The sequence below is a fragment of the Rhipicephalus sanguineus genome, chromosome 9 (genome assembly GCF_013339695.2).
Source record: "Rhipicephalus sanguineus isolate Rsan-2018 chromosome 9, BIME_Rsan_1.4, whole genome shotgun sequence".
In the NCBI taxonomy this organism is placed as follows: Eukaryota; Metazoa; Arthropoda; class Arachnida; order Ixodida; family Ixodidae; genus Rhipicephalus; species Rhipicephalus sanguineus.
The window spans coordinates 37,316,099-37,343,702 of NC_051184.2; the positions used below are offsets into that span (position 1 = coordinate 37,316,099).

The window sequence follows — 27,604 nt, forward strand, 5'->3', positions numbered from 1 at the left end:
CCTGCCAAGCCGCGCTAAATGGTGGGTGGATGCTGCTAACCACGGCGCCAAGCTAACTCGAGAGATCGAACGCAAGCGACAACGGCGAGCCGAGGAGACGGCGGTGCAGGCAGATCAGCGTCGACGGGGCAATGGCGCGAACACGTTCGCCGGAGCCAACGCCAGCTTTCGGCGGGAGTTTCTCGAGCGGTACTTTGGCTCCGTCGGGATTAACCCACTGCTAAACGCCGGGGCCGCCCTTTTCAGCTTCGCTCGTTAACAATCTGTACAGAGTGCTTGGCCGGTTATTTAAAAAAAAAATCTCTTCGCTATCCAGAGGGGGCAAATGCATTGAACTCTATGGACGTTCGCCGGGGACGCCAGGTTTCTTCGTTGCCGCGAGAATTTTGTTCTCGAGGGCATTCGTTATTGAGGGGTTCAAGTGTAACTGAATACGGAAAGCATATCAGAATCACAGATATAAGGAAAACGTTGGTACGCTCATGATACGCTTACATATTAAGCGTATTTTGTTGTACGTTTTATGGGTATACAATTTATTTCAGTGCTTTTAGATAAGAGGTCAATTGTGAAGGTAATTTTATTTCTTGCTGCTTCACTTTTCTGATGAAGGAAGCGGGCACCGAGGGACGTTGAGTGCACTTGCATGAACGTACAGACCGATCTCAAATAACAAGTTAAACTAACACAACTTAGTTTAGCCACGATCATTGCTTATTTACCAAGAACTATTGTGGAAAAGACTAATTTACTGGACTCAACGGAGAGCAGTCTTTTTATTGCATTCCTTTATCACTCCGCACCACAGGATTTTTTTTTTCATTAAAACGGCCGGTTTGAAAGAAAGTTTGATATCATCACCAGTGATTCCTGTGCTTTGTCCATGGGAACCATGTGGCCGGCGCCCTGGAGTGATCAAGCATGTTGTTGTAGGAACAAAGATAACAATGCGATACCATCCAATATTTGCTATTGCCACTTGGTTGCCTTAACCACCACATTGAAATATATCTTTAAATATATCTTTAAAATATATTTTGAAATATATATTTAATGAGGTCCCGCAGGACCTCATTAAAGTTATTTCAATCAATGAATACACTCTTCAACGAAGATGTCAAAAATTGCGTCTCACTATGGGGTTGGGAATCGGTGCTGTCGCAGCTGAATGACATCGGCAAAAATACAGCAAGCGCAGCAGGCTATCAAGACTACGCTTTAATAAGATTGCCGGCAATCTTGCACCTCCAACGGGTATGTACGCCAGCTGTGGTGTACACAAACGTTGTCTTACAAAACCACGAATAACTCTCTTCCTAGAAATTACAATTCGTACCTTCGACAAATATTATCTCTTAAACATTAACTACAATGAAAGAAGGAATGAATGAAAGAAAGTAAAAATACTGAAGATGTCCACCTTTACACACCAAGGTAAAACAAAAACAGTTAACCCATACCTATTTTTTTTTTTTCAGGAATATCGCCTAATGGAGGAAAAGAAGAACGATTTTAACCGTCAAATATGGCAGATGCGGGGAATCACAGGTCGTGCGTGGTAGAAAAATGCAAGAGCATAGAAATGCTCTTGCATTTCTATGCTCACACACTGGACAAGTGACAACTACGTAGCACGAACCACCTACATAACACGAACCACATAAAAACTCACTTTACAAACTCGCCTTTGGTTTTTGTTTGCTTTTGTTGGTTACTGTTAAACCTGGATGTGAATGTGTGTGTGTGTGTGTGGGAGGAGAGAGGGGGAGTAATGGTGTGTATTGAGGTGGTTGGGCAAGACCGCCGATCCTCCTTAATGAGCAAGTTTTTGCTGGCTATAGAAGTTCTGACTGTGGAACGTTAAACCCCAGATATCATTATTATTATCTATAGAAGTTCTGACTGCTGACACAGTACCGCTGGGTATATGATAATTAGGTTTTTTGTTGTTGTTGTTGCTGTTGTTGTGACCAGGTGTGTCCAAAGAGTGCCATGTCTTTTTTTGTGGTCTAACGGGCGAATAATGATTTAAAGGATGGGATGTAATATGGCTGCAAAGAGGCCTAAAATTATGCGCGATATCGAAGCGTAAGATAATATATAGTATAAATTAATGGTAGTGAGACGAGTATGAGACTGTATGTGTTATGTGGTTATCACTGTATATATCATAATCGTCACCCAGCACCTGGAGTAGCATGTCAGGCGAACAGCCAGGCAAACATATCCAGCTTCATTAAAATGTTTATCTCTATCCCTATATGGGTGTTGAATGACAGGCAGGTGATCATGATTTCAACACGTGAAAAAGTGTAAATAGCACGAATGCCTCGTCAAGATGTTTGAGTCCAAAGGCCGGGAAGATGGTGCTACCGCTAGGCATATGCAGCCGCGGATTCTTAACAATCACAGCGATGTCTAAGGTCAGCCATTATATTGTCGTTAACACGCTTGCATACTTCAAGTTGCTTTATACAAATTAATGAATGAAGAGACGTCATTAAGGTAAAGGAAAGAACCACCTTCACGGTGACGAAAGTGATGTTGTTAGCGAAGGTCTGCACGAAACCGGCAATGATTGGTCCAACGTGCCACATCTTGTACTGCGAGGTGGTCTGTCAAGAAAAGTAAGAGATACGACGTATAATTAATAGTTTCAAAATACAATTCAACACGACTTAGTGAGATGAATGATCTTGCTAAGGAATGAATGTCTCGTCAATTGGTTGGCTTCAGCATGAGATCCGCGAGAAAAATCAGGAGCCAACGACCGTCCATGTCTAGCGCATGAAGCTGTCTCCTTTTTTTGCGTGGTACGTTGAGTGACTTCCATAAGATTGCCATAGGTTGCCACATTACGTCATGTTGTCTAACATTTCGTTCTGTCACCCTTGCTGATTTCACAGGTAAGACGTGTGATAAACGATGTGTTCTTGCAGGATCTGTTCATTGCAACGCAATTCCCTAAAGCTTATTAAGCGCCTAGTCCCCTAAGAGGGGGTGGAGTGGCGCAAGGTCTGCTCCATGCTTTGACCAAATAAGGGGGGGGGGGACTGCAATGAATCTTCGCACCCCCCCCCCACCCCTAAAGGGGAACCTTGCCCACGCCTATGAATGCGGGCACCACGTAGGCAGCAGACACCATTCAAAGTATATGTTCCTCTATGATGCTTCGGAAGAGGCTTAAGAAGACCTAATAATAACACTTCCAGAGCGCTGGTCACTGGTGAAGTATATGCTTCGTAGGCCGATTTGAAGGTATGTCCCTCGTTGCTCATATGGTACCAAAGTCTCCGACTAAATTATGAGCACGAAGGCAGCTGAAAACCTCAAAGACAAGATTAGTACAGATTTTGTTTTGTAAGAGCGATATAGTTCACATAAGCAGCGCCGAGAACCACTGTGGCTTTGGAAGTAGGCTACTAAATTTGCAAACGCTTACGTCCGATGAGAGCTGACGTAAACCTATGGAACGCACATCAATACACACCGAATACGGTCGAGATGTTGTAACGTTCCTTATCAAGAAGCTCTTACCTCATATCCCAAGCTGCGAGTGAACCATTCGCCTCCTTGGAATGGACAGGCCATGTCTACGTCACCGTGGTATATCAGGCCTTTGAGATGGCCAGATTCGGCCAGTTGTTGGACTACCTCCCGCATAGTCGTGTGCTGCTGGGTGAAGTTTAGGATTGTTCTGTAACGCAGCACGAAGAAAACTGGTAGTTTTCTTCAAATGACGCCGTTGTCATTTGAAACTTCTTTTTTTTTGTCATACGTATGCAGCCATCGCTGTGCAAGGAATAAAAACATGCATTAAAAAAAATTACGGCAGTTTCTCACTAATGGTGCCAAGCCTGAAGGAAGTGCGGAGCTGCGTGGCTTGCCTTGTTTCTCTTTATTTCTTCCTCTCTTTCTTTTTCTCTCTTTCTCTCTGCCTTGTCTATCACCTTTTCTCTGTGTTTATTTATTTCTCTCTATCTATTTATTTCTATCTCTTTCTCGCTATTTCTACCTTTATCTTTCTTCCCTTTCTTTCTCTGTCTATTTCTTGCTTCATCTTTCTTTCTCTCGCTTTCTTTGAATTCGCCCTGCATTGACGACAAGTTTTCTCAAAATGTCATTTCTCGGCCAGAAACGTTCCCACAGGTTTAATTTTTCGCTTCGTAGGTATTGTCATTCGACAGACTGGCAGTACCAACGTATCCGGATTCCGGACTAGACGCGTCTGCCAACGGCTAAAATAGATTCTCTACTCCGTAGCCGTTTCAGCAACTTCGTATTTTACATATGCTGATTAGGTTGGATTCAGCCGAACATACTTACGAGCACGGCACCCACACATGAGGAGATTGCTCAACGTGCAGTGCTTCGATGACGTCACGTCTATTGTAGTAGAGCAGCAAGTTGTCCTGGTTGTAGCAGTTATGGTCTACGACAGTGTCCTAGGAAGGACAAACCAAGGTGAGGTGTTAGACCATTGTTGCGAATCAATACTGAGATTGGATCAATAAGCACAGCAGTAATACTACCACTGAATTTGCCCGCAGACTGACGCTCGGTCGAGGCGCCTAGCGCCGTGGCTGCAGTAGACTATAAGGCCATGGCACAGTAAACCCAGCTTTAAGAATAGCGGTAAACTTAGCACTATTACAAATGTCAGGAAAGCTTTCCTGTAAATATGTACGGCACGAGTTCGAACTATACATCGTATGCATGCACTTACTATATATGTTAATATTTATTTAGGATAAAGTAAACAACATTACGTTTGATTTAAAAAAACGTGTGCCAAATGTTATCTCCTCTGACGTGTCTTTAGACAGGAGATGCCAAGCCAAACGTTCCTTTAAACACCAGATGCACCCATGTCTCACCGAGGTTTGCAGACCAAGCATCTTGGTCAGAAGCTGCAAAGTTGCGTATTGGCTGGTGATCTCCGGATGACGTCTCGAGAGCAGTTCCCGCGGTAGTGTTTTAATGTCGCATGGCACGTACAGGTTGTACAAGTTCAGCCCTCTCCCGAGAATTATTTCGTACGCGATGTTCACCTTAAAAGTAAAAAAAAAGCAAACCTTGTAGTGCCCATGTCAATGAACTGGGCAGCTTCAAGAAAAAGACAGTAAAGAATACTAACGCAACCTGAGTAACGATGCCTAACAAACGGACGTTTCTGATCCGTTGTTCGAAATGGCGGAATTTAGAAGGACAAGCAAAAAAAAATATGAGTAATACAACAGTGAAGGCAATAAAACGTTGAGCAACGCTGGCGTTGGAAGAATATAACATCCATTCAGCATACACGAGGAGCACACGCGTCAAGGTTACATAATGTTTTTCAGAACATTACCGCGATGGTGAAAGCGACGACACAAACTTGTCTAGAACGATCGTATGATCTCTATTACAATAAAGCAGCTAACGTGGTTGGCCAGTAGACTTAACTTCCTTGACTCCTGTTTTTTTCTATGCGCAGTAACACATAAGCTTTTGGCTGGAAGCGATAACATATTCCTAAGGTGCGCACTGACACATCGGCGCCTACAGTTAAGATAGCACATGAGTGCGGCAGCTGGTCCTTTTTTTTCAATTACGCATTATATATATATATATATATATATATATATATATATATATATATATATATATATATATATATATTGCATAACGCTTAATTACAAAGTTTCTCTTCAAGGAAAAAATGTTTCGTAGGCACGGGATCTGCCGGAGAAAGAAGAAAGGTATAATTACAAACGCATGATTAATTTTTTAAACTTACGACAATCTTTCCGAAATGTAGACGGACCGAATAAAGCTTCCTGTCGAGAGATCCCGTGTTCGCTCCCTTCTCAGGAGTTAGGCAGAGTTAGGCAAACATTAATAATGTGCGCAGTTTTACGTGCAAACCCCGATTTGGTTAGGAGGTCCGTAATTTCGACCATCTGGTGTTCTTTTACGGGGAATGACACCATAGCGCACACGGGAATCGGGCATTTAGCCTCTGTCGAAATGCAACTGCAGTGGCCGGCATCGAACTGGCGATTTTCGAGTCAGCAGTCGAGCACCATAATAACTGTACCACCGTGGCGGATAGACGCAAACATTCAGACTGGGGGCAAAGCACAGAGGAGCATCCAGAGAACGTGGACGATACATTACAGTTCGATAAGTAAATGTCACCAGTAGTCAAGAAGCGAGAATGTACCGGGTCAACACAGGCAGGGTCATGGGTGTACCACGCGAAGTCGCACGTCTCTTTCGAGACAGTACCGTTGCAGCAGTTCGATGTGACTTCGTTCCAAAGGCTGCAAGAAAAGAAAATGCATCGAACATTGCATTTGGGAAAGCTACACCTTAAGGCAATCTCAGAGGGACTGGTTGAATCCCCGTAATCGATAAGGGTGGCGAAACGGAAACCGGAATGATCGAAGGCTTACTCGTCTCCGAATAGGCCGTGGTAGTAGCCGAAAAACATGATCGCCTTGCCGTGAAGCTCGAAATCCACCGCTCCGTTGCCGATGGCGTAACCCTTGGCAAAGAAATGGTATGGGTTAACTCGGCAGCAAATTCGATTAATGGCGTAATGACTCCTGAAGCTTCGTAAAAATAAAATATGTACCAGTATGGTCTGTATCGGTTATGGATCAGTAGATGTATGCAGTATGAAGAGCACGGTGTTGCAATTTTCTCGGACCAAAATATAACAAGACCTGTTTTACCCGCTTCACATTTTACACGTCAATTAGTGATTTCTTCTTATAACCAATGTCAACTTCAATGGGAAGTATTCGAATTTCCTCACACAACTACGTGCTTAGGCAGAAACCTAGCCCATTAAAAGCAATAGAATTGGTCGGTCTTCTTATGTCTCGGATTCCTCGCATGCAATAACGCTGCGCGATGAATCCGAGCAGATGATGTTTTAAATTAATTAGGGACAAGCGGCGCTAATGCGTTTCGAAGCAGATTGGAACGGCCAAGGTTTCAAAAAAGTGCTAGTTTTCGAATGTCCAATCTGAAGACATGGCTTCACCAATGATCGAATGTAATTCCTAAACATCCATGTGTTAGCCAGAGTGATTATCGAGATATTAATTAGTAAATCTTAAATAGGCATTCACATTTCTCGCCACTTTAGAGAAGCAAACCCGCCTGAAAAAACTGTGAAACATTGTACTGGCTAACATGGACAGGATAGGAAGAGACACACCAGACTTCAACGCAGTTGAAGTCTCGTGTTGAAATCTGGGTATGCACCAGAATGAGCTAGGTCAGCTGTGAACGCTTAGTGTAAAGATTGCACTGAACTGAATAGTCTGAACTGAAGGAAATACATGCGGTTTATGCCATAACATTCGTCCGTGTAAAACTACGTATACCTTAAGGTTTATTCCGTGGGGCTGATCGAGAAGGCGTTGAGCTAGCAGAGGAACGAAAACGCCGGCGTAGCTCTCGCCAGTCACGTAAAAATCGTTCTGCCTGAACTGCGGGAAGTTGTCGAAGAACTCCAGTACGGCCCGGTAGTTGTCTTCGGTGGCGTTGTAGTCGTCAGTAGAGTTGCTTCCGGAGGGGTCGTACGAGTAACCCACGCCCGCCGGCGCCTCAAGGAATATCACGTTCGCAATCTGCATGTAGGAAGATTACGCGACCGTAAGAGTTCTCGTTGCGGCAATCGGAATCAAACCCACAGCGGAAATCAGTGGCTAGCGAAGGTTGCCTCTCCGAAATTGAACTAATAGCGCATTTAAGAGTCACCTGTAGAAGGAGTTAAAGGGACACTAAAGTAAAATATAAATCATTTCGGACTGATAAATGCATCTCTAAAAACTCTACAATCGCTACTTTCACCACCACAGGTTTATTACTAACAGATAAAATAAGGGACAAAATTACATATTAACATTACGCGCCGAAATTTCCACGCATGGTTGACAGCTTGACGTCACGGATTTCAAATAGTTTCTTTTTCTTTTTCGTACTTCGGTCACAACGGCTCGGCAACATTTCCTGAAACTTGGGAAGTCTCTGACGACCAGGAAGGACAGTGTGCTTAATTTTTATAGATTAAGAACTAAATGTAGGCCCTAACAGACGTCGCCATCGTCTGTGACGTCACAGCCACTGATGCGGGAACTTCCATGTCGCGTCGCCACTTGCATTTTATTGCGTATTTTCTCGCTTACCAAGCGCCTTCTCGCAGCAAGAATTGTGCTTTTGGTACTGCAAAAGGGCGATTTAGTAATGCGAAATAGAATTGTTTATCTCCTGAGTGTCCATTTAAAGTATAAACTAGTTTGAGAAATACGACGCCTGAAATCTATCGATTGAAGAATGGTGCGCCGTGACATTAGAGCATGCGATCGTCGGCATGAAGTTGTGAAGGCATACAAGCAGCAGATGATCGCTGCTCCTTCGAGGAGAGACTCAAAGTAGCTTTAGATGCCTTTTAGAAGATTAACACGTTGTCGTGTACCGAGTTCATCAGTCAAGCAAAATGCGCACTAGCCTTGTTCCAGCTGTACGGGTTCAACGTTATGTTCACGCCTGAGGGATCGATGCGGAACGGACCCAACTCCATGGCAAGCCCAACTAGTGAGCTACATCCGGGTCCTCCGTTCATCCACAGAATCACGGGATCGTCGGATGGCGAGCGCTGGCTTTCCACAAACCTTCGCGCGAAAGACAAGGATAATGACGTTAGCCTGCATTTCAGGACAGAGCATAGTGAAGCACAGGAATAAAACATGAGAGAAGCATTGAAGCCCATCGCTATGGCTATAGACCAGGGGTCGGCAACCTTTTGAGCCGGAGGGCCGAGTTGCATGAAGCCGACACGGCGGTGGCAAATCAGAGGGGGGAGGGGGTGCTGCAGACAAAGAGAAAAAATTCAGCCAATTGACAATCATGATGTACAAAACTAGAATAGAAATCACGTTTATTTTCAGCACGCATGTTACAAGGTTGCAATTTATTAACGAAGGTTGCAAGCAAAACAAAAATGCGACTTTCTGTGCTGAACATTCTTAGCCAACTCGCAAATATCTACGTCAAGGTTGCTCATCGACAGACGAACAAAGTCATGTAGGTGTTCACTGGTTAGTAAGGGGGGTTGGGGCGGAGGCCACATAACACTGCCCCGCGGGCCGCAGGTTGTTGACACCTGGCCTAGACAGAAGTTGCGGCGTAGAAACACGCCTAGATCGAAAAATGCATGCGTTTAAAATATTGTACTCCAGACCGACTTACGGAAACACCGGCCCTACATTACCGTAAAGGTAGAGCGTACGTTCCTTCCTATATTGTTCGCAATGAATGCCGATAACGTAACGCAGACTGTGTGCGTAGGCATAATTTTGGTTTTGATGGCATCGTTATTCATTCAAATTTTAAGCACGCTGACTAAAACGCGCACACTACAGAAAAATACCGCCTGCAAATAACAATACAACTGATATAATTCATACCGACACAGTTTCACAGTATGCTAGCTACAATAAGTAACCTAACTATCGGCGATGACTGACTCCGACACAGATTGCAACATGTGTCACAGAAGAAGAAAGAAAAATTTCATTAGCTGGAAGTCAGCCCCGACAAATGTCGCTATGAGTAGCACTCTAATGTGTAAATAACACTGCCGGAAGCTTGAAAACAATGAAAAGGTTAGAGTAAAAACCGGAACTTTGAGGTGAGCATTCAACAGCCTGGTTCATGTATCACGACTGTCACCGACAGCCTTCTGTAATGCAATTTATATGGCACTTCTTTTTGCGAGACGCGCATGACGTGCGCTGCCAGGCTATTGAGGAAACCAATTTATGCACCGTTTTGCTGATTTTGTTGAATATATGGTGTCACAAATTGGCGTGTTATAAAGCACGCGCGCGGCCGCTTTCAAGCAGCTGCGCGACAGAACGGCGCGAGTCGCGCGACCAAGAAGCGCGAACGACGAAAAAACAAGCATCAAAAGACGCCGGCGCGCCGCATTCTCCTCACCCACTCGAGCCAGACGCAGTCAACACGATCGAACGCCCGGCAAAGCCTGGATCTTTCTAGAAGGAAAGGGTGACGCATCCGCGAGCGATGCCGCCGCGATTCGAACCTACGAGAAAGCTCTCGCCCTTTCTCTAGCCTCAGCTGTACTGCACGCCGAAGAAACCTCCCGACGCTTCTAGAAACTGGGGAAGAAGGGATAAAAGCGTGCAAACGACGAGGGTAAGGCAGACAGGATACAGTCGACAGTCGAGACAGGAGTCAGTGAGAGAGCGAAGGAGTGAGCGAGTCAGTCGGCCCGGTGATGGTGAAGTTATGCGAAGTGCGGCTCCGTTAGCCAAAGAAGACGTGTTTATGATGGTGTGTGGTCGGCCGATCGTCAATTTGGAAGAATCCGATGACGACACCGTGTGAGCCGTGACAAGTCACGACGACGGTTGAGCTACGACGATCAACGCTGGAGCTGGCGTGAGTGTTTCCTTGAAGAGGAGCATTCGATTACCGTCCAAGTATTGTGGACTGGATACGCCATTGTTTATTCAGGACTTTAACTGTCATTGAATAGTTGTAATGCATGCGATTGCATTTGTAGCGTGTGATCTGTTTGTTTAGCTCCCGTTGTGTAAACACCATCTGAGTAATATTGTGAAGTTGTAACTGGTATCAGCCGAGCGTGCATGTGTTTGGGATATTTGTATTGCCTTAACTGAGAATATATTTCGTTTTCGTTTGTGTTGTCGACTCTCGGCTCTGCCTCGGTCTTTGGACCACAACCGGCGTTCGCTGGCGCACCAAAGGACCAACTTTAAATTGTCCGCGCTTTCGTGGTGCGTTTTCGGAGGGCCGTGACGCCAGCCCTTAGAATCCGCCCGGCGATTGCCACCCCGATTAAAGGGACAAGTGACATATGGGAATAAATATGCTAATTCATGGAGCCCCGTATTATTCCAATCAATATATGTCATAAAGTGTTAAATGTCTTTCGGCGCCGACAACAATCGAAAAATTCTTCGTTTTTCCCCGAATGGGGTAGGTGTTGTAGACGTTATATTACTTAATCAATTAACCATTTTAAACATGCAGCCACGCCGGTTGCAAAGGTGCACAATGGAATACTGTAGTAAATGTCGTGATAGCGCTTAAGTTTCGTGGCGTTTGATCTCTTTTTAGGAGCGAAGCTCCTTAGGCCCGCACCCCGCCGTCGCCCTCGAAGCTCCCTTCTCTTAAGCATTGCTTTAGGTTACAGTGACGGGTGATTTAAGAGGAAATGTTTAGGCCTTGAGCGGTTCGGTTCTAGAGCACCAAAAATTCGAGGTTAAAAGAAATAAGCTCTGTGCACGACTGGTTATAATGGTCTTCACTTTCACCACCTTTATCGTGGATTGTGAAATGACAACCATCATTCTAGCGCACGACGGGCGCTTTGTCGAAAGTAGTAGCAGATGGTGTCCCTACCCGGCTCCGGCGCAAAGAGACAATGAAACGCTGCGCGCCTTAAAGGGACACTAAAGAGAAACAATGAATTGGTTTAGATTGATAAAGTGTGCTCGGAGAACTCTTGTGTAGTCCATTTCACCTTCATATGTTTATTATTAGAGGAGAAAACCAAGTTCAAAGTTTCATTTTTAAATTTCGCGCCGTACTTTGTAATTTGTGACGTAAAAGACTTCAAAGAGCATTTAATGTATTTTGGCACCACTGGCTCGACGAAATTTCCACAAACTCGTTATGCCAAGTCTCTGGCCCCCTCAAAGGACAATGTACTTCGATTTAACCGATTAGGAACTACGTAGGCCCAAGCAGGCGCCGTCAAAAATATGTGACGTCACGGGCAAATGGTGCGGGAATTCTAATGTGGCGTCGCCACCTGTAATGTCTTTTTGAGCGTTTTCTCGCTTATTAAGCGTCTTCGCGCAGAAAGCGTGGTGTTTTTGGTATCGTGGAAGACTACTTAACCAATGCGAGAAAAATCGTTTTGTTCTTTAGTGTCCCCTTAAAATTTTAGCCATGTCTATTTTTTATCAGCATGATTCATGAGTAATGGAGTATGGGAGGAGGCAACAAAGTAGAAAATAGCTCTTAATGGGGGAGGCGGGTTGCCTGTGGTCTATCGGCCGTATTGCAAAACAAGTGCCAGGAGAAGGTGAGCGCACTCTAGAACGGGAGAGGATTAAGTGACCTGCTGAAGTTGCGAAATTTTGAAAGGTTTCGATTTTCGAGATTTTTTTTTTCAAGGACGAGGTACTTTGAGATTGGCAAGTGAAGGCTTTGATCCTGCAGTACACTTTGCTGATGATGACGTTGACGACGCCGACGGTGAATATGGTGGTGGTATGATGATTTCGACTGTGATAATGATGACGACAGTGGCAATGTCAGTAGCGAGAACAGCAGAGGCGCGTACATAAAGCACGTAAGCGGGCGTGCACACATACCAGTAGTGAAGCATTCGGCCTTCGGCACCGTGAAGGAACCCCGAGTAATGCCTGAAGTTGATGGGTTCGATGAGTCCCGGCAGGTTGGTGACCTCCGCGGCGGACGGGTCAAAGGCCGCGCTCAGCAGTGGTAGTGCCGAGACCACAAGCACAATTTTGGTCAGCATCATGGCTGCCAATAGGTGTGTCGCGCACCTTGGGCGTAGATGTAGAACCACATAACATCACGACATACGCATGATGGGAGGACACAGTCAATGTGAAGCATTCCTCACAACGTCTTTGTGCCGTCTTAGGTTTTTTTGAAGAAATGGGGCGAAAGCGTAGTTCGGGTTGCGCTAACTCTACAAACGTTTTGTATTATAGCATGTAATAATTTGTTTTTATTCGAAGTACTGCTTCACTGCATGTCTAAACTCAATTACGACGTGCAATCGTATAGCTGATGGGGGGGGGGGGGGGGGGAGCAAAGTTCTTCCTCGGTTGCAATTTCTTGTGCAAAATAACGTACTGATATCAGCAACAGACTGCACGAAAACTGCAGAAAGTAAACTTCATTAGCTATCGCTGTCAAGCTCGTATGACAACTTTTTTGGTGTGCACCAGTTGGTTCGGTGTACAAGACGGTTTTTAAGTATACAACGTTTCGTCGAAGCTGCAGTTTGATTTCGTTGCCACGTAATTAATGGCTGGGGAAGAGAAGGGCGAAAAGAAATTTAAAGTTACATTACACTTGGTTTACACTTGGTTACACAGCTGGTATGCAGTACGCAACTAATCTTTTCCTGGTCTCGTATTCGCCAAGTGTGGGCCATAAATTCAGCAACTTATTCAGGTTTCGCACTGGCGTGAGCATCAACTGCAGGTGTTGCTCCGTTAGGTATAGGTCATATCGGTCGGCCTTCGGCACCGTGCAGGAACCTTACCGCCATTTCCGGCATGAGATTGCAGTGGCAGAAATACGAGCAGATCATTGTCACTGAGAGTCGACGCAAAAGGGTATAAAATTCAGGCGTTAGGCCCATGGGAGCTGTTATGACGTTAACGCTTTATATAGATCCATATATAGCTATAACTTCAAATAGCATGTATTTATATACGCAGTCTCGCTGCAAGCAGAGTCTTATCTATACAGTTCAGCTGTTTCACAAGCCAATTTCATTTGGCTATATTGACTCGAAAGAGAAGGCAGACTTACTTTAGTGCAGGAAGTTCAGGGCCGTTTGGTGGCCGGTGTCCTACGAATTCCCGTTCGTCGGGACCAATGGCAAAGCGAGTGTCGCTTTCAGTTGCTGTTACAGCAGCAACGTGCCCGTCAGTGAGATAGTGACTCGCTTAGGGAGACAGCAGGGATCACGTTTCACTGCCGGCCGCAGCACCGATAACAACCTCGCAGTTCACCGACACGGACGCCGTAGGTGCCCGATGCCAGCAGGCACCCGTTCTGTCCGGGTATCTCACGATGAGCCACCTGATATCACTGACAAAACTGTTGGCGTCATTCGACTCCACATAAATGTTTCAAGCCATTCGTGTCCTCTGGCCTCTGATCCCGCCCAGAAGCGATCGATTCGCAAATGTCACAAACCGGAGAACGTTTCTGAGTGCGCAAGAAAGCGTTCGGACACACTTTGCAGCCTAACGGGCTGCAGATTAGCCCGTGCCTGTGGAGTAATAGTTTGCGGTGGAGCTATTCAACGTGCAAAGACGCCCTTAATCAGCGCCAAAGATCACAAAACAGGAACATCTAATCATACAGATAAGGTGATGTACCAAGATAATATCCGATTGTAGAATAAGCTCCCGCGAAGGCGACTCCTCGCCACAATGTACAGAGATGACTCGCGTCGGTGCTGTTCAGGTGATGGGAAAAAATACCGTGCGTGGGGAGCTGTACTTTTAATGAATATTTTATCGGAACCGTTGTAATTAACGTACGAATCCCTAAACCAAGGAACTGCAGTGGCGAATAGGAAAGCAAGTTGACGGAAGATCATAAGATACATGAAGGCTAGCTCAGCAGTGGTGGGTACGGCTACTTTCATTTAAAGCAACGTTGTTGCATCAGTTCAATAAAATGAAAGTTTACGACCGCGCACAAACAAACAGACACTCCTATGATGCAAATCAAAAAGCCGTGACGACACCTATTTTGTAAACACATGAAGTGTGTTTATTATGGATGTTGGTGGCGAAGATCCATGTTTTTATTACAAAAACGGGGCGGAGGTACAGGTAACTTCTGCAGAATAAATTTTCTTGAGAACTCAAGTACACGTGTTTTTAAATCTTTGATGATTATGAAACGTTGGGGTTTCTTTAGATGACTTTCCTATGTGCTGTAGAAAAAGAAAGAAACAAAGAACAACGCATAAATAGTAATATCTGCAACATTCGATTGCTAAGCAAACTCATATGTAAAGTTCCACGGATTTAAACGCGTCACTTTAGGGTTAAGTAATGCAGCTATACATTATTTTCCGCCGTCTTCACATCGTATTACATGGGCGTAATAGTGGCTCGCACGGTTACGTCAGAGTCACCATCAAATTTAGTGACCACACTCGTAGCGACATGAGGTGCTTATCCAAAGGAGCTACACATACCAGTTTTCGTTGATGCTTTTAGTCTGCGTTTCAATGCGTGATCACTGTACAGAGATATGCATTTCCTCACTTATGCCTGCACGAATTCAAAGAAAAAACATTTTTCTACACTTAAAGCCGCCTGTACACTCGCAAGTGTTTCAAGTGCATCTCCAGCAACGCAAGAAACGATTATTACATCGGTACTCCTGCATGCCATCGGACTGTGGAACTAGATGTCCTGACCACACTGCCGTCATCCTCGACTCTGTGAAGTTTGAATAAGAGGTAACTCCTACACTTTCATAATAATTTTGTCCCTTTGCTAACTTTACAGTTGGCGTTGCTAACTGTTGCACGCCTGTCGTTTTCTACGTTTCCCTGATGATCGACTTCTAAGCTCGCGTGCGATCTGTTTTTTTTTATCGAGACCATTGCTTATCCCGAATAGGTAACTTATTTACCCTTCACTAAAGCAGGAACTGTATACCTTAAGCCTGAGTAGTTGAGAAATGCGTCAGTTTTCAATCAATTTATCGTGAGACATCCGCCTTGCCCATAAAGGAGCCTTGTAACTTGGCGCCGCTGTTATTAAACGTTGTCTTTGTCAAGGTACAATATGTTTTCTCTCAAAACACGCCACATGATCGCATATTACTACTGTAATGACCCATGTACGTCATCTGCGTAGGAAGGTCAACCCAACGCTCCCTGCGTAAGTATTTCACTGTTATCGAATATCTCTTCATCATAACAACGCCATAATGAACGCACAATTACATCGGATGAACTTACGGTGGGTGGTGCCGCTCGAGGCACCTTAGTTAGGTAATGTAGTCCGGGAACGTGGGCAAGAAAATGAGAACATGAACGTGTACAGCTTTGAGCGTAACGAAGCCAACACAGTGTTTGTCAGGCCGTTCCCTTGAGGTAAAACTGAAAAGCATGTGCACAAATCAAGTTAACTCTCGTAAACAGTTCACTGATATCTGATATTTAGCACGAAACACATACATGTAAATAACATTTCTAGCTTAAAAAGTGGGCAAGAGAATGAAAACGCGACGAGCAGTGGGGATAATGAATAATTGAATCAGTACAATCTATGTAAATTACGGCTTTCGTTGCGGTTCAGAAAGCGAAGGAGCAACGGCATTCAAGGAAGCCACCGGAAGTGACGTAATCAACGGTGCTGCCACGTTACGTCATCCGCCCAGCGTACCCGCTTCGACGCAGTACCGCAAGAGCAGGCGGCGCCGATTTCACGTTTAATTTGTTTTACTTATTGCCTTATCATTAAGGGCGTCGCAGAGAGGAAGAAGGTGCATTAGCTTACGCGAAGGCTACCGTATTCTTTCGCATAGTACCAGCGTAGTACCAAGCAACCACTTTTACTCGCATAATCTCATCTCAGATGGTATCGTCCTGCTTTGGCAACTGTTGTGTGGCAACTCACTGATGTTAGCTATATCGTTGGTTAGTGCTAGCTGTTATAGTAAGTGAACATAATTAAAAAGTACCTAAATGCGATGATAATGCATTTCCCCCGCATTTACCGCTAAAACGCAGAACTTCTTCAAAAGTGAAGAGCTATTGTGGCACTCGACTGTTTACCGAGATGCCGCCTGTCTCCAGTGGTGGTGGCGCCACTTGTGCACGAGGAAGGCGCGGGCGGTGTGGTTGGGTATGGGCAGAGGTCGGCAAACTCGCTCATGAGTCGACTCACTCAGACTCACTCGGACTCATACCGAGCCGTGATTCTGAGTCTGAGTCAGTCCGAGTGTGCAATACCTTGGTGAGTTTGAGTCCGAGTGAGTCTGACTGAGAAAAATTTCAGTGAGTCTGAGCCCGAGTGAGTCGGGTTGAGAAAAATTTTGGTGAGTCTGAGCCCGAGTGAGCAATATGCTCAAAATTGATTTCTTTAGTGAGTCTGAGTGAGGTCCACATTTTTGTGCCGTCCTGTGTTCCTATAACACTCAACTTCAGCATTACCATCAGCGTTATGTCAGCCCACATTTATACTCACTTCTACTCACACATACTTCACTACACTCGCATTCACACGCCAGCTCAGTATTTATTGATCAGAGGCGGGAGTTACATCGAAGGGGAAGTGAAGCCCCTCCCCCCTCCCCCCTCGCATACTTTTTCACGGGGAAGAGGAGGAGGAGAAAGACTTTATTTATCCCAAGAGGGAAGGGTGCGGTGGTGGAGGGAGCAGAGGAGCCTACCCGGCGTAGGTCTCCACTACCCTCTTGGCCCAATCCAGGATCTGGTCCTGGACCTTGGGCGCCGAGCTGCACATAGCAGCCTCCCACTGCTCCTTACTACTAATGTTTAGTGAGTTAGGTGGTGGGTTCAGAGTACAACCCCGCTTGATATGATCGAGATTGGGTCTTTGTTGGCAGAAAATGCATAAAGGGGAGGGATATATCGCAGGATGTATATGATGGCGAAAAGAGGGGGTAGGGAACGTACGGTTCTGTAACTGGCGCCAAAGTACTTCGTGGTGGCGAGTAGCTCCCCGGTGTAAGGGGGGGTATACTGTGCGCTGAAGGCGGTAGTGGTTTGTTATGTCGTGGAAGGTCAAAAGACGATCCCTCGCACTGAAGGGTGCCGCGTGGTCTAAGGCGTCGTCGGTGGCCTGCGCCCGGCCTGTCATTCCTCGAGCACAGGCATGAGCCTCCTCATTGCCACACAGCCCCGCATGCGCGGGCGTCCATACGAGTTCTCGATAAAAATATCTTTGGGTAGCAGTGTCGCTCAATAAAAGTGTCCTCACTGGATTGCAACCGTTGACAACTTGTATTTGAAGATACGACATGAAAAGGCGCAACGTAGATCATCGGTTACGTGAGATATCAGTGTTAGAGAGCATTGACGTTATGTTCGAAAACAAGCTATTTACACGCTTGCAGGCTCATGAGTCTACTCACCCAGACTCAAATCGAACCGTGAGTCTGAGACTGAGGGCATTCGGCTGAGCAATACTTTGGTGATGCTGAGTCCGAGTGAGTCCGCTTGAGGAAGCTTTTATTGAGTATGAGTCCGAGTGAGCCCTATGGGCAAAATTTATTTCTAGAGTGAGTCTGAGTGAGCTCCACATGTTTTGCTGACCTATCGGTATGGGTGACCAGGAATCCAGCCCACGACATCCCTCCCCACATCAGTGCTACTGCCACCGTAGCAGTTAGATGTTCACCACAGCCGACAGGGTTTCCGGATGTAATTCTCGCACTCCGGAACTTATCGGGAACTTTTAGCAACGAACCGATTCCGAGTGCCCTACTCAAATAAGTGTAAAACTGAGTAAAACAATCACAAACCATCTAGAACTATTGGAACTAATTATGTTGCAGGTAGGAACGAAATCGGAATTATCGCGACTGTAACAAACAATATTTGGCTGAGGGCGTCGTTAATCACTCTTACGAAAATAACAGAATGTCAGGAAGGTAGGAAAAAAAAAAGCAATGTCAGAAAATTCGTCATCCTGCACCAAAAACATGTTTTCGGGATAGGCGTCGTTAGCTGTCAGCGAAAAATCGGCGTTGTCCGCGAGCGAGAAATCACGATGGATGCAAATGGTAAAAATCACGATACAGGTGTTATACAGTGCGAGGAGTCGCGTTGACGCGTGCAATTGATATTGCATGTCAGAAGCGTAGAATCCTAGCAGGCGTCACAGCAAGTGGATTGCGTTATGAGTGGTGGCTTCAAGACCCACCAATTACAGAGGGTTCAGGCATAATTATTTATTATCATCAGCAAGAGCATCAACAAAGTGTGCAGCTGCGTAGGTGCGTTTATGGACGCGTCGTGGTTACGTCGCTAATTCGCAGAACGATCAGTTATGGCGTAGTGGGCAGTTCACAAGTTCACTCGCAGTATGACTTAGAACAGAGCGTTGGGCGAGCTGGTAATGCATTGCGAAGGGCATTTCGCGCTAAAAAAACAGAGACAAGAAAAGAACCAAAAACACGAGACAAGCGCGGACCATCAACTAGTTGATGGTCTTCGCTTGTCTCGTGTTTTTTATTCCTTTCTTGTCCCTGTTTTTTTTTTTTTTTTGCGCAAAATGCCCTTCACTTGCAGTAGGCATTCTAGAAGAGCTTGAAATGCTAAATGTTACGCGCACAGACGTTCGCTTAAACGCGGAACGGTTGAGGTGACTAGCGAGAAGCAAAAGCCTACTTAGTGAATGAGAAGGCGATGCAAACGCGGTCCAATTATGATATCGCGTTCTACTCTTGAAGGCGATACTCCAGCTTTCTCTAAGTTTCTTTTTCGTCCTATAATATTTAACGGATCTATAACGATTATCACTAGGTACTCACCGTTGGCCTCTGGTGCAAGTGCAAAGCTCAAAGCATGAAAAAAGGGGGATCTGGAAGCGTGTCGCTCCTTGGAACTCCACAAAAGAACTGAGATAGAAGTGGAGGCTTCCGCAGGGCATGGAAGCACCACCCCTTTATTTATCGCGCCATTGAACGATACGTGAAATGTTGCGGATGGTTTCGCAGACCGATCTTCCGAACAATGCAGGCACACCTAGAAAGGCCTTTACGAATGACTCCCGTCAGCGCTTCCACACACTGGCAGTATAATTATCCAGTTCTAATACTATCGGTCGTATATCAGGCAGATAACCACGCGAAGGAAAACTGTGCATCTACTGCGGAGGATAATCTCTCCTCACTTACAGAAACGCTCAAAGAAATGACGCCACTTAAAATGATTTAATGACTTTGCAACCGGTGCCGATTAAAGAATCCTTAGCATCAGGCCCATAGCAGGGAATTTTTTTTCGGGGGGGCACTTGCTGAAAACCTTAACTATTTCAGAAAAACACCTATTTTTATCATTTATTTTTGGTAAAAACACGTACTTCACCAAAATTTCGGGGGAAAGGGGGGGAGGGCAAGCGCCCTCCCCCTTCCTCCTGTCTACGGGCCGCCCTAGCATATTCCCCGCAAGTGGCGTTCGGACCATAAGAAAGTGAGAAAATTACTTTGGTATTCCACTGGCGAGACCAACAATAACGATATCTGTGGTTTTCCGTCTCTGAACCACGATATGATTATGAGGCACGCCGTAGATGAGAGCTACGGATATTTCGACCACCTGGGGTTCTTTAACATGCACCTAAATCTAAGTACACGGGCCTCTGCCATTTCGCCTCCATCAAAATGGGACCTCATTTCGATGGAGGCGCGACCTTCGGGTCAGCGACCGAGCACCGTAACCAGTCACCAGTGTAACACTGCGACAGTCGAGCGCAACGAGTGGTGCGTTCGAACTATATCGTCAAACGATTTCACGCAGATATTGAAATGAAACATTGTTCACGTTACTCAACTGCTCTGTTCAAGAAGGGTTACAAGTAGATTTGTTGGTGCGCCAGATACCTATTTCAGCTAACGTATAGCGATGCATTTGAAAGATTAGAAGATAGTGCGGATAACAAAGCGCGGGAAAATCACATCTAAGTTGAGGTAAAAAGGCAAACAGAGAGGCAGAAGGCAGGCAGGTTAACCAGGAACATGTCTGGTTGGCTACCCTGAGCTGGGAGAATGGGAAAGTGCAATAGAAAGATGAGAGAGAGAGAAGGAAGTGATCAATACCTGAGCCGAGGCGTATGTGTCGGTTGCGCTTTGCAATAGTCAAAGTCGTTGACACAGGCCCGTAGTCAGGGGCCTGTGTCTAGGGGGGGGGGGTTCAACCATACTTTATGTATGTTCATGCGTGTGTTTGTATGTGTGCGTGTATATATACGCAAGCAAAACTGAAAAATTTCGGGGGGGGGGGTTTGAACCCCCCAACCCCCTCACCCCCCCCCTGGCTACGCCGCTGCCCATAGTCCTCAAAAAGCACAAAAGTGATTTAACTGCCACGTGGGTCGGCAAGCGATGGGGACGGTGCTCCAGCACATACTGCACGGAGAGCGGCCGATCGTACAATCGTCGCAACGCATCAGAAAGTGTTCGTCTTTCAGAGGCAAATCTAGGGCAGTGGCATAGCTCGATGCCTTCTTGGCGCTCCAGACCTTCGATTATTAAATGGAGAGAGAGAGAGAGAGAAAGAAATTTAATGAAATGCTGGAGATGGTAGAACGGCTGTTTGTCTGACATGCTACTCCTGGTGCTGGGTGAGGGAATACGAAAGGGAGAAGGCAGAGAGGTTAACCAGACAGCAGTCCGGTTGGCTACCCTACGCCGGGGGAAAGGAAAGGGGAGTGGAAAGATGGGAGAGACAGAGAGAGAGGGGGGAGCGAAAAAAATGGAAATGATGATTATGATTTATACGCTTATAGCCACATAATAGCACACACACACACACACACACACACACACACACACACACACACACACAGGAGAGATTATTAAGTAAATAAATAAATAAATAAATAAATAAATAAATAAATAAATAAATAAATAAATAAATAAATAAATTGTTAAGACGTTTATTGACGGCGAGATTGACGGCGACGATGCACAACGACAGAGCGCAGACTCGCAGACTCTCACGAGCACGAGCACGAGGGGCGCGCTCTCCGAGGATAGGCGAAGAGGGTGACCCACTAGGAGGCGCTTGAGAGGACGACCCATTAGAGCGTTCCAATGCTTCTCTACAATTACCCCGGGTACGAAAAGGGAGCCGCCTGGCGACCTAACAGCTGGTCACTATGAGCGGGTCATGGTAGGGCTTGAGGCGCTCCACGTTGACAATGTCGCGCCCTCGACGGCGCATGTCGGAAGATGGTTCAATAGGTTCAATCAGGTAGTTGACCGGGGATGTGCGTTCGACGACACGGTAGGGGCCTTCGTATTTGGGTAGTAGTTTGGAAGAGAGGCCAGTTGCGAGGGGCGCGCTCTCCGAGGATAGGCGAAGAGGGTGACCCACTAGGAGGCGCTTGAGAGGACGACCCATTAGAGCGTTCCAATGCTTCTCTACAAAATAAATAAATAAATAAATAAATAAATAAATAAATAAATAAATAAGCTTTCAGGGATGCGAGGAGGTTGTTGACGCCTTGTGTAAATAGCTAGTGATTGCGGTAAAGGCAGTTTACTTCGCATATGACGTGCAGTCATGTATGATTGAAATACGAACAAAATATATGGTTGACCAGAACGCGTTCTTTCCTTCTTGTTTACGCCGGCGCACCCCCACCGCAAGTCAAGAACCTCCGAATACCCGGAGCTTCTCCGCAGAAATTCTGTTAATAAATGTTTTCGCCACCACCACCGGTACACAATTAGCGGTCCGAGACAGCGCTCTAGAGTTATCGTTGGGAAACTCATCCTACTTCGTAGTTTATCGATCGCGTTTAATTTGTCCTCCACGGTACGCACAGAGTCCATTGGCTGTAGTACGAATAACCATCCCTCGAGGCCATCATCATGTCGTCGTTGTTATTGCCGGCTTATCTTATGCCCACTGCCAGAACAATGGCCCCTCTCGGTGACAGCCAAACCACGCTGCACTGCGCGGCCTGATTCCATTTTGTGCCGGCGACCTTCCTGAGGTCGTCGCTCCACCTAACCTTTGCCGCCCTGGCCGCACCTCCGATCTCTTGATAACCATGTCGTCGCTCTAACTGACAACCGGTCATCTGTTCACATGAAATGTCGTGCGCAGGTCCATTTTATAGCGATGCTGGCCCTGTGCCGTCGAAGTCGTCGTCGTAATAGTAGTAGTCGTAGTAGTAGTAGTAGTAGTAGTAGTAGTAGACTTCAGGGCTGGGCAAAGATACTTTGAAACTGTATCGCGAATTACGGCACAAGATCTATCTATCTATCTATCTATCTATCTATCTATCTATCTATCTATCTATCTATCTATCTATCTATCTATCTATCTATCTATCTATCTATCTATCTATCTATCTATCTATCTATCTATCTATCTATCTATCTATCTATCTATCTATCTATCTATCTATCATCTATCTATCTATCTATCTATCTATCTATCTATCTATCTATCTATCTATCTATCTATCTATCTATCTATCTATCTATCTATCTATCTATCTATCTATCTAGCCGCCTACGTCTGGGCGCTCTCCCGGTCGTCTCCATAACTTCTAATATATACCAAAATTGGCATAGCAGGGGATCAGTGTACGACGAACACAATTCGCTGGTCATGACAAGAATAACGCAAAATACCGGTCGCGTACGTCATGAAACCCTTTCTCTCAGTCACTCGTGGCACATACCCGCATACCAGAGTTCATGTTATGCGGGTATGTGCCACAGGTAATACAAAGTCTCAACCATCACAGTAACAGCGAACACACATATTGACACGCAAGTAAAGTGATAATAATTGTTCGGGTTTTATGCCCCAAAACCACGATATAATTATGAGAGACTAAAGTGCGTTGGCGGGCTAGTTGGTTGTTCATGCTTAGTTTCTACAGCGCGACTGGACGCGGACGGAGAAGGTACACGCAAACACACACACAGCGCTGACTTTCAACTGGAATATTTATTTTTCATATGCACGTGACGCTTATATAGACACACGCGAGCAGGTGCACACAAAACAAGAAACAAAAGCAGGACCCAAACGCGCATGATCTGCCACAATCACAACCAGTTGCCACCAACCTAGAGTGACGGATCCAGATATCTCTTTTCCTTATCTGTTAGTGACAAGGATGGCATGCTGACACATGTATCATTCATTTTATCTATTTCATACGCTTCAATAATTTCTCTTGTCAATCGATCTCTTGCCCTGTTGAGAATACTAGTTTTATCAAAAATGGGAAAACAGCCACATCTTTGGCAGTGAATGGCAAGGTGTCCGGAAATAACTTTCGTGACATTGTACTTATGCTCGCGCAACCTTTGATTCACACAACGGCCGGTATGGCCAATGTACACACGGGAACATGTGTGTAGAACATGTGTGAGAGACGACGTAACGAAGGGCTCCGGAATTTCGACCATCTGGTATTCCAGATCTGGTGCACCGAGATCGCACAGTACACCGGCATCTAGCATTTTGCCTCCATCGAAATGCGACCGCCGTGGCGGGGATGGAACCCGCGACCTTCGGGTCAGCAGCCGAGCACCGTAACCGCTACACCACTGCGGCGAACGCCAGGAAAGTGAGGAAGCTGAAGACAGAACACCCCTGGAAGACGCTCAACTACCATGCACTCGTTCACGTGGTCCGTAACGTGGACTGCGTCGATAGCGAAAAAAGTGAGCTCAGTGAATCCTACAATTAATCTGCCGAGAGAACCAGGCCTCTCATCATTACCGGTCACTTCAATATTGATTTATCAAGACCCAACAACGCCTGGTCTTTATACTGCGTGAAAGGCGGCTTGAATGTGGACAGGACATCAAAAGACCTCGCTGCCACGTCCAGGACAAGAGGCGTCATAGATCATTGCATCGTAAGAGGCATCCAGGATTTCCACCAGCTGCGCTATACCTCGCACTTCGCCACACTTAGACCCCTCGTAGCCGCGACCACGAACCGATCCGATTAACAAGTCCGGTCCAGCTGCTGGCGCTCACTGATCACGGTGATGATGACCTTGTTAAAGAACTGTCAAGAACTTCTTCTACACATACACACGGGTTCGTGAAGCGTGCGTGCGTTCTCCGTCATAACAGACATGTATAAGCATAACAACTGTAACCCAACTGCAATAACTGCCACTGTGACTGTAACGTACATGCAGTGCGCCTGCGCGTGCCACTAGACTGGGTGTATTCTAGGGGAACTTTCCTGATTTAAGCTTAGTTGCGAGTAACGCCTGTCCTGTGCATTTGTGTTTCTTCTTTGTGTTGTTCGGATTCGCGCTATCCAGTATTGAAGGATATATGCACTACGTATCAGCTTACCGCGTCTGGTGTTGGTAACACCCATGTTGCTGTTGGCATCGTTGCGCAACTGTAAACAACTGGTTATATAATACATATGCGACTCTTCAGAATATGAGTGTGTGTATACCACTTCCACATTTCTCTAGCGCCATTCCGTAACGTTTCACTCAATGTGAAAAATTACGCCGCAGTCACCATCCCGCGCATGCTTTTCATAACATCGATTCCCACGGTACGTGGGATCTGTCGAATTTTTTAAGAATACTTATCAGAACCATTGTAATGCGGAGATCCCTAAACTAAGGAAATACACTTGCGTATAGAGCTACAGCTTGGCGCAGGAGCGTGAGACATATGAAGCCTATTGTTTTCGCAGCTCACCCATGCTTGGCACGGGTATACTTTATCATTTACGGGAAACTTGTTGCTTAAGTTAGAAAGGTTTGCGACGGCGCACAAAGGAACGTTGACAGTCAAAGAGACACGAAGACTTGTACCCACATTAAGTACCTTTATTGCGGGTATTGGCAGCGAAGGAAAAGAACCATGGTTTTATTACAAAACCATGGCGCAGGTATACGCAGCTTCGACGTAACAACTTTCCACGTCAACTTGAGTAAAAGTGCTTATAAATTCTTGAACATTATAAACCGTTGGGGTTTAGCTTCGACGACTTTCCTATGTGCTATAAAAAGAGGAAGGAACAAGGAAGAATGTATAAACAGCAATACGTGCAACGTTCGATTATTAAGCAAACGTATATGTAGAGTGCTCAAGAATGGAACGCGCCAACTTAGAGTTAAGCAATGCAAGTTATGCTTTCCTTTCTACCGTCTTCGGTTCGAGCAACACCGACGCGACATTGGCTCGTACACTTCCATCGGAGCGCAGATCGGCTTTAGCAGCCAGGTTCGCAGCGACATGACGTTGTTATTACAAGCAGTTACGCGCACCAGTTGCAGCTCATGTTCTTGATGTCGCGTTTCATTCTGTGAGCACTGTATACCCAGGTATGCGTTTCGTCAAGAATGCATGCGCGTAATTAAGAAAACGCACCTTCCTATGCTTTGTGCCGCCCGCGCAATCACATGCGTTTAACGTGCATCTCCAGAAACTCAAAAATGATTAATTTATCAGTACTCCCTCACGCCGTCGGGCTTTGGAACCGGCCATTTTGACCACACTGTGGTAATCTGCGATCCGGCGAAGTTTGAATCGGTGGTGACGCCTACATTTTCGCGATAATATTTTGTCCACATGCATGCTTTATAGCAGCCCTTCCTAACTGCTGCATGGCTGTCGTTTTCTTGTTTTCCCAGTGATCGACCTGTAAAGCTCACGTACGATCTGTTTTGTATCGGGACTATTGCTTCCCACGAATATATACGTATATTGTCTTCCCTTCGTTAAAGCAGAAACCGTATGCTTAAAATCTGGGAAGTTGAGAAATGCGTCAATGTTTAATCAATATATCGTGAGACAGCCTTCTTCACCATGAAGGAGCTCTGTAACTTGGCGCCGTTGTTGTTGGATGTTGTCTTTGTCAAGATATAGGATGTTTTCTCACAAAACATGTCACTGATCGCATATATTACTACTGAAATGAGCCATGTACGACATGCGACATGCGAACGTCAGTGAACCCGACGCTTTCTGCGGAAGTATTGTACACTATTCCCGAATATATTTCCGTCATGAACGCTCTATAATGAATGCACAATTACATGAGATGCACTTACTGTGGGTGGTGCCGCTCGGGGCCCTTTAGTTAGGTAATACAGGTTCCGGGAACGTGGGTCAGATAATGAGAATGTGAATGTCTGCAGCTTTGAGCGTAATGAAGCCAACACAGTGTTTGTGAGACCGTTCCCTTGAAGCAAAACTGAAAAGCATGTACGGGTATCAAGTTAACTCTCGCAAGCAGGTCACTGATCTGATAGTTTGCACGCAAAACACACATTCAAAAGAATGAATATGAAGGAACACTTATAACAGTGGTTCTCAAATGGGGGTCGGCGACGCCACCGCTAGCGAAAAAAGAAAAAGTTTTTGGAGGCCAGTTTTGACCTATTCCCAATTCCATGTCCTGCTCCAGGAACTGCTGCAACATTCTGAACAAGGACATCAGCCGCAATAGCGCTGCATTTCCTTCACCTGTTCTGTCTTCACCACTCCCCTAGTGCTTACTAATGCTAGGTAGTGCTGGTTAGCATTAGCTCTCATAATAAGTTAACATAGTTAAGAGGTAGTTAAACGCAACGGTAGCGGACTTCCTCCACATTTATACCGCTAAAGCTAAGAACTTCTCTAAAAGCTAAGAGCTTTTCGTGGCCCCCCACTGTTTACCGACGTGCTGTCTGTGCCCAGTGGTGGGGGCACTAGTTATGTACGAGCAAGACGCGGGTAGTGTGGATCGAGATGGGTGACCAGGAATGGAACCCACGTCCATGTGCGCCGCATCAGAGCTACTGCCACCGTGACAGCTAGATTTTCACCACAGCTGACAGCGTTTGCTGATAAGAAAGCTCGTCCTCACGACATTCGTGTTATCAGGAACTTTTACCTACGAACCGATTCCGAGTTTTCTGTTCAAATAAATCACTGAGAAACCACGCTAGAATTACTCAAATGAATTTTGTTGCACTCAGGAACGAAGTCTGGATTATCTCGACCGTGGGAAACGATATTTTGGTTGAGGGCCTGCGAAAATAACAGAATGTCAGAGAGCTAGAAAAAA

At 45.7% G+C, this 27,604-nt stretch overlaps 1 protein-coding gene across 1 annotated transcript; it reads right to left on the reverse strand.

Annotated features, from left to right (window-relative positions):
* Window positions 1-757: 757 nt before the first annotated feature.
* On the reverse strand, window positions 758-13,717 carry LOC119405002 (lysosomal protective protein). The gene is made up of 11 exons (XM_037671750.2): window positions 13,627-13,717; window positions 12,429-12,623; window positions 8,507-8,669; window positions 7,380-7,625; window positions 6,438-6,529; window positions 6,206-6,305; window positions 4,878-5,051; window positions 4,327-4,445; window positions 3,538-3,697; window positions 2,523-2,615; window positions 758-906 (listed from the first exon to the last, which is right to left on the reverse strand). The coding sequence occupies exons 2-11, from the start codon at window positions 12,596-12,598 to the stop codon at window positions 823-825; spliced, it is 1,401 nt and encodes a 466-aa protein (XP_037527678.1). The 5' UTR covers window positions 12,599-12,623; window positions 13,627-13,717; the 3' UTR covers window positions 758-822.
* Between the last annotated feature and the right edge of the window lie 13,887 nt (window positions 13,718-27,604).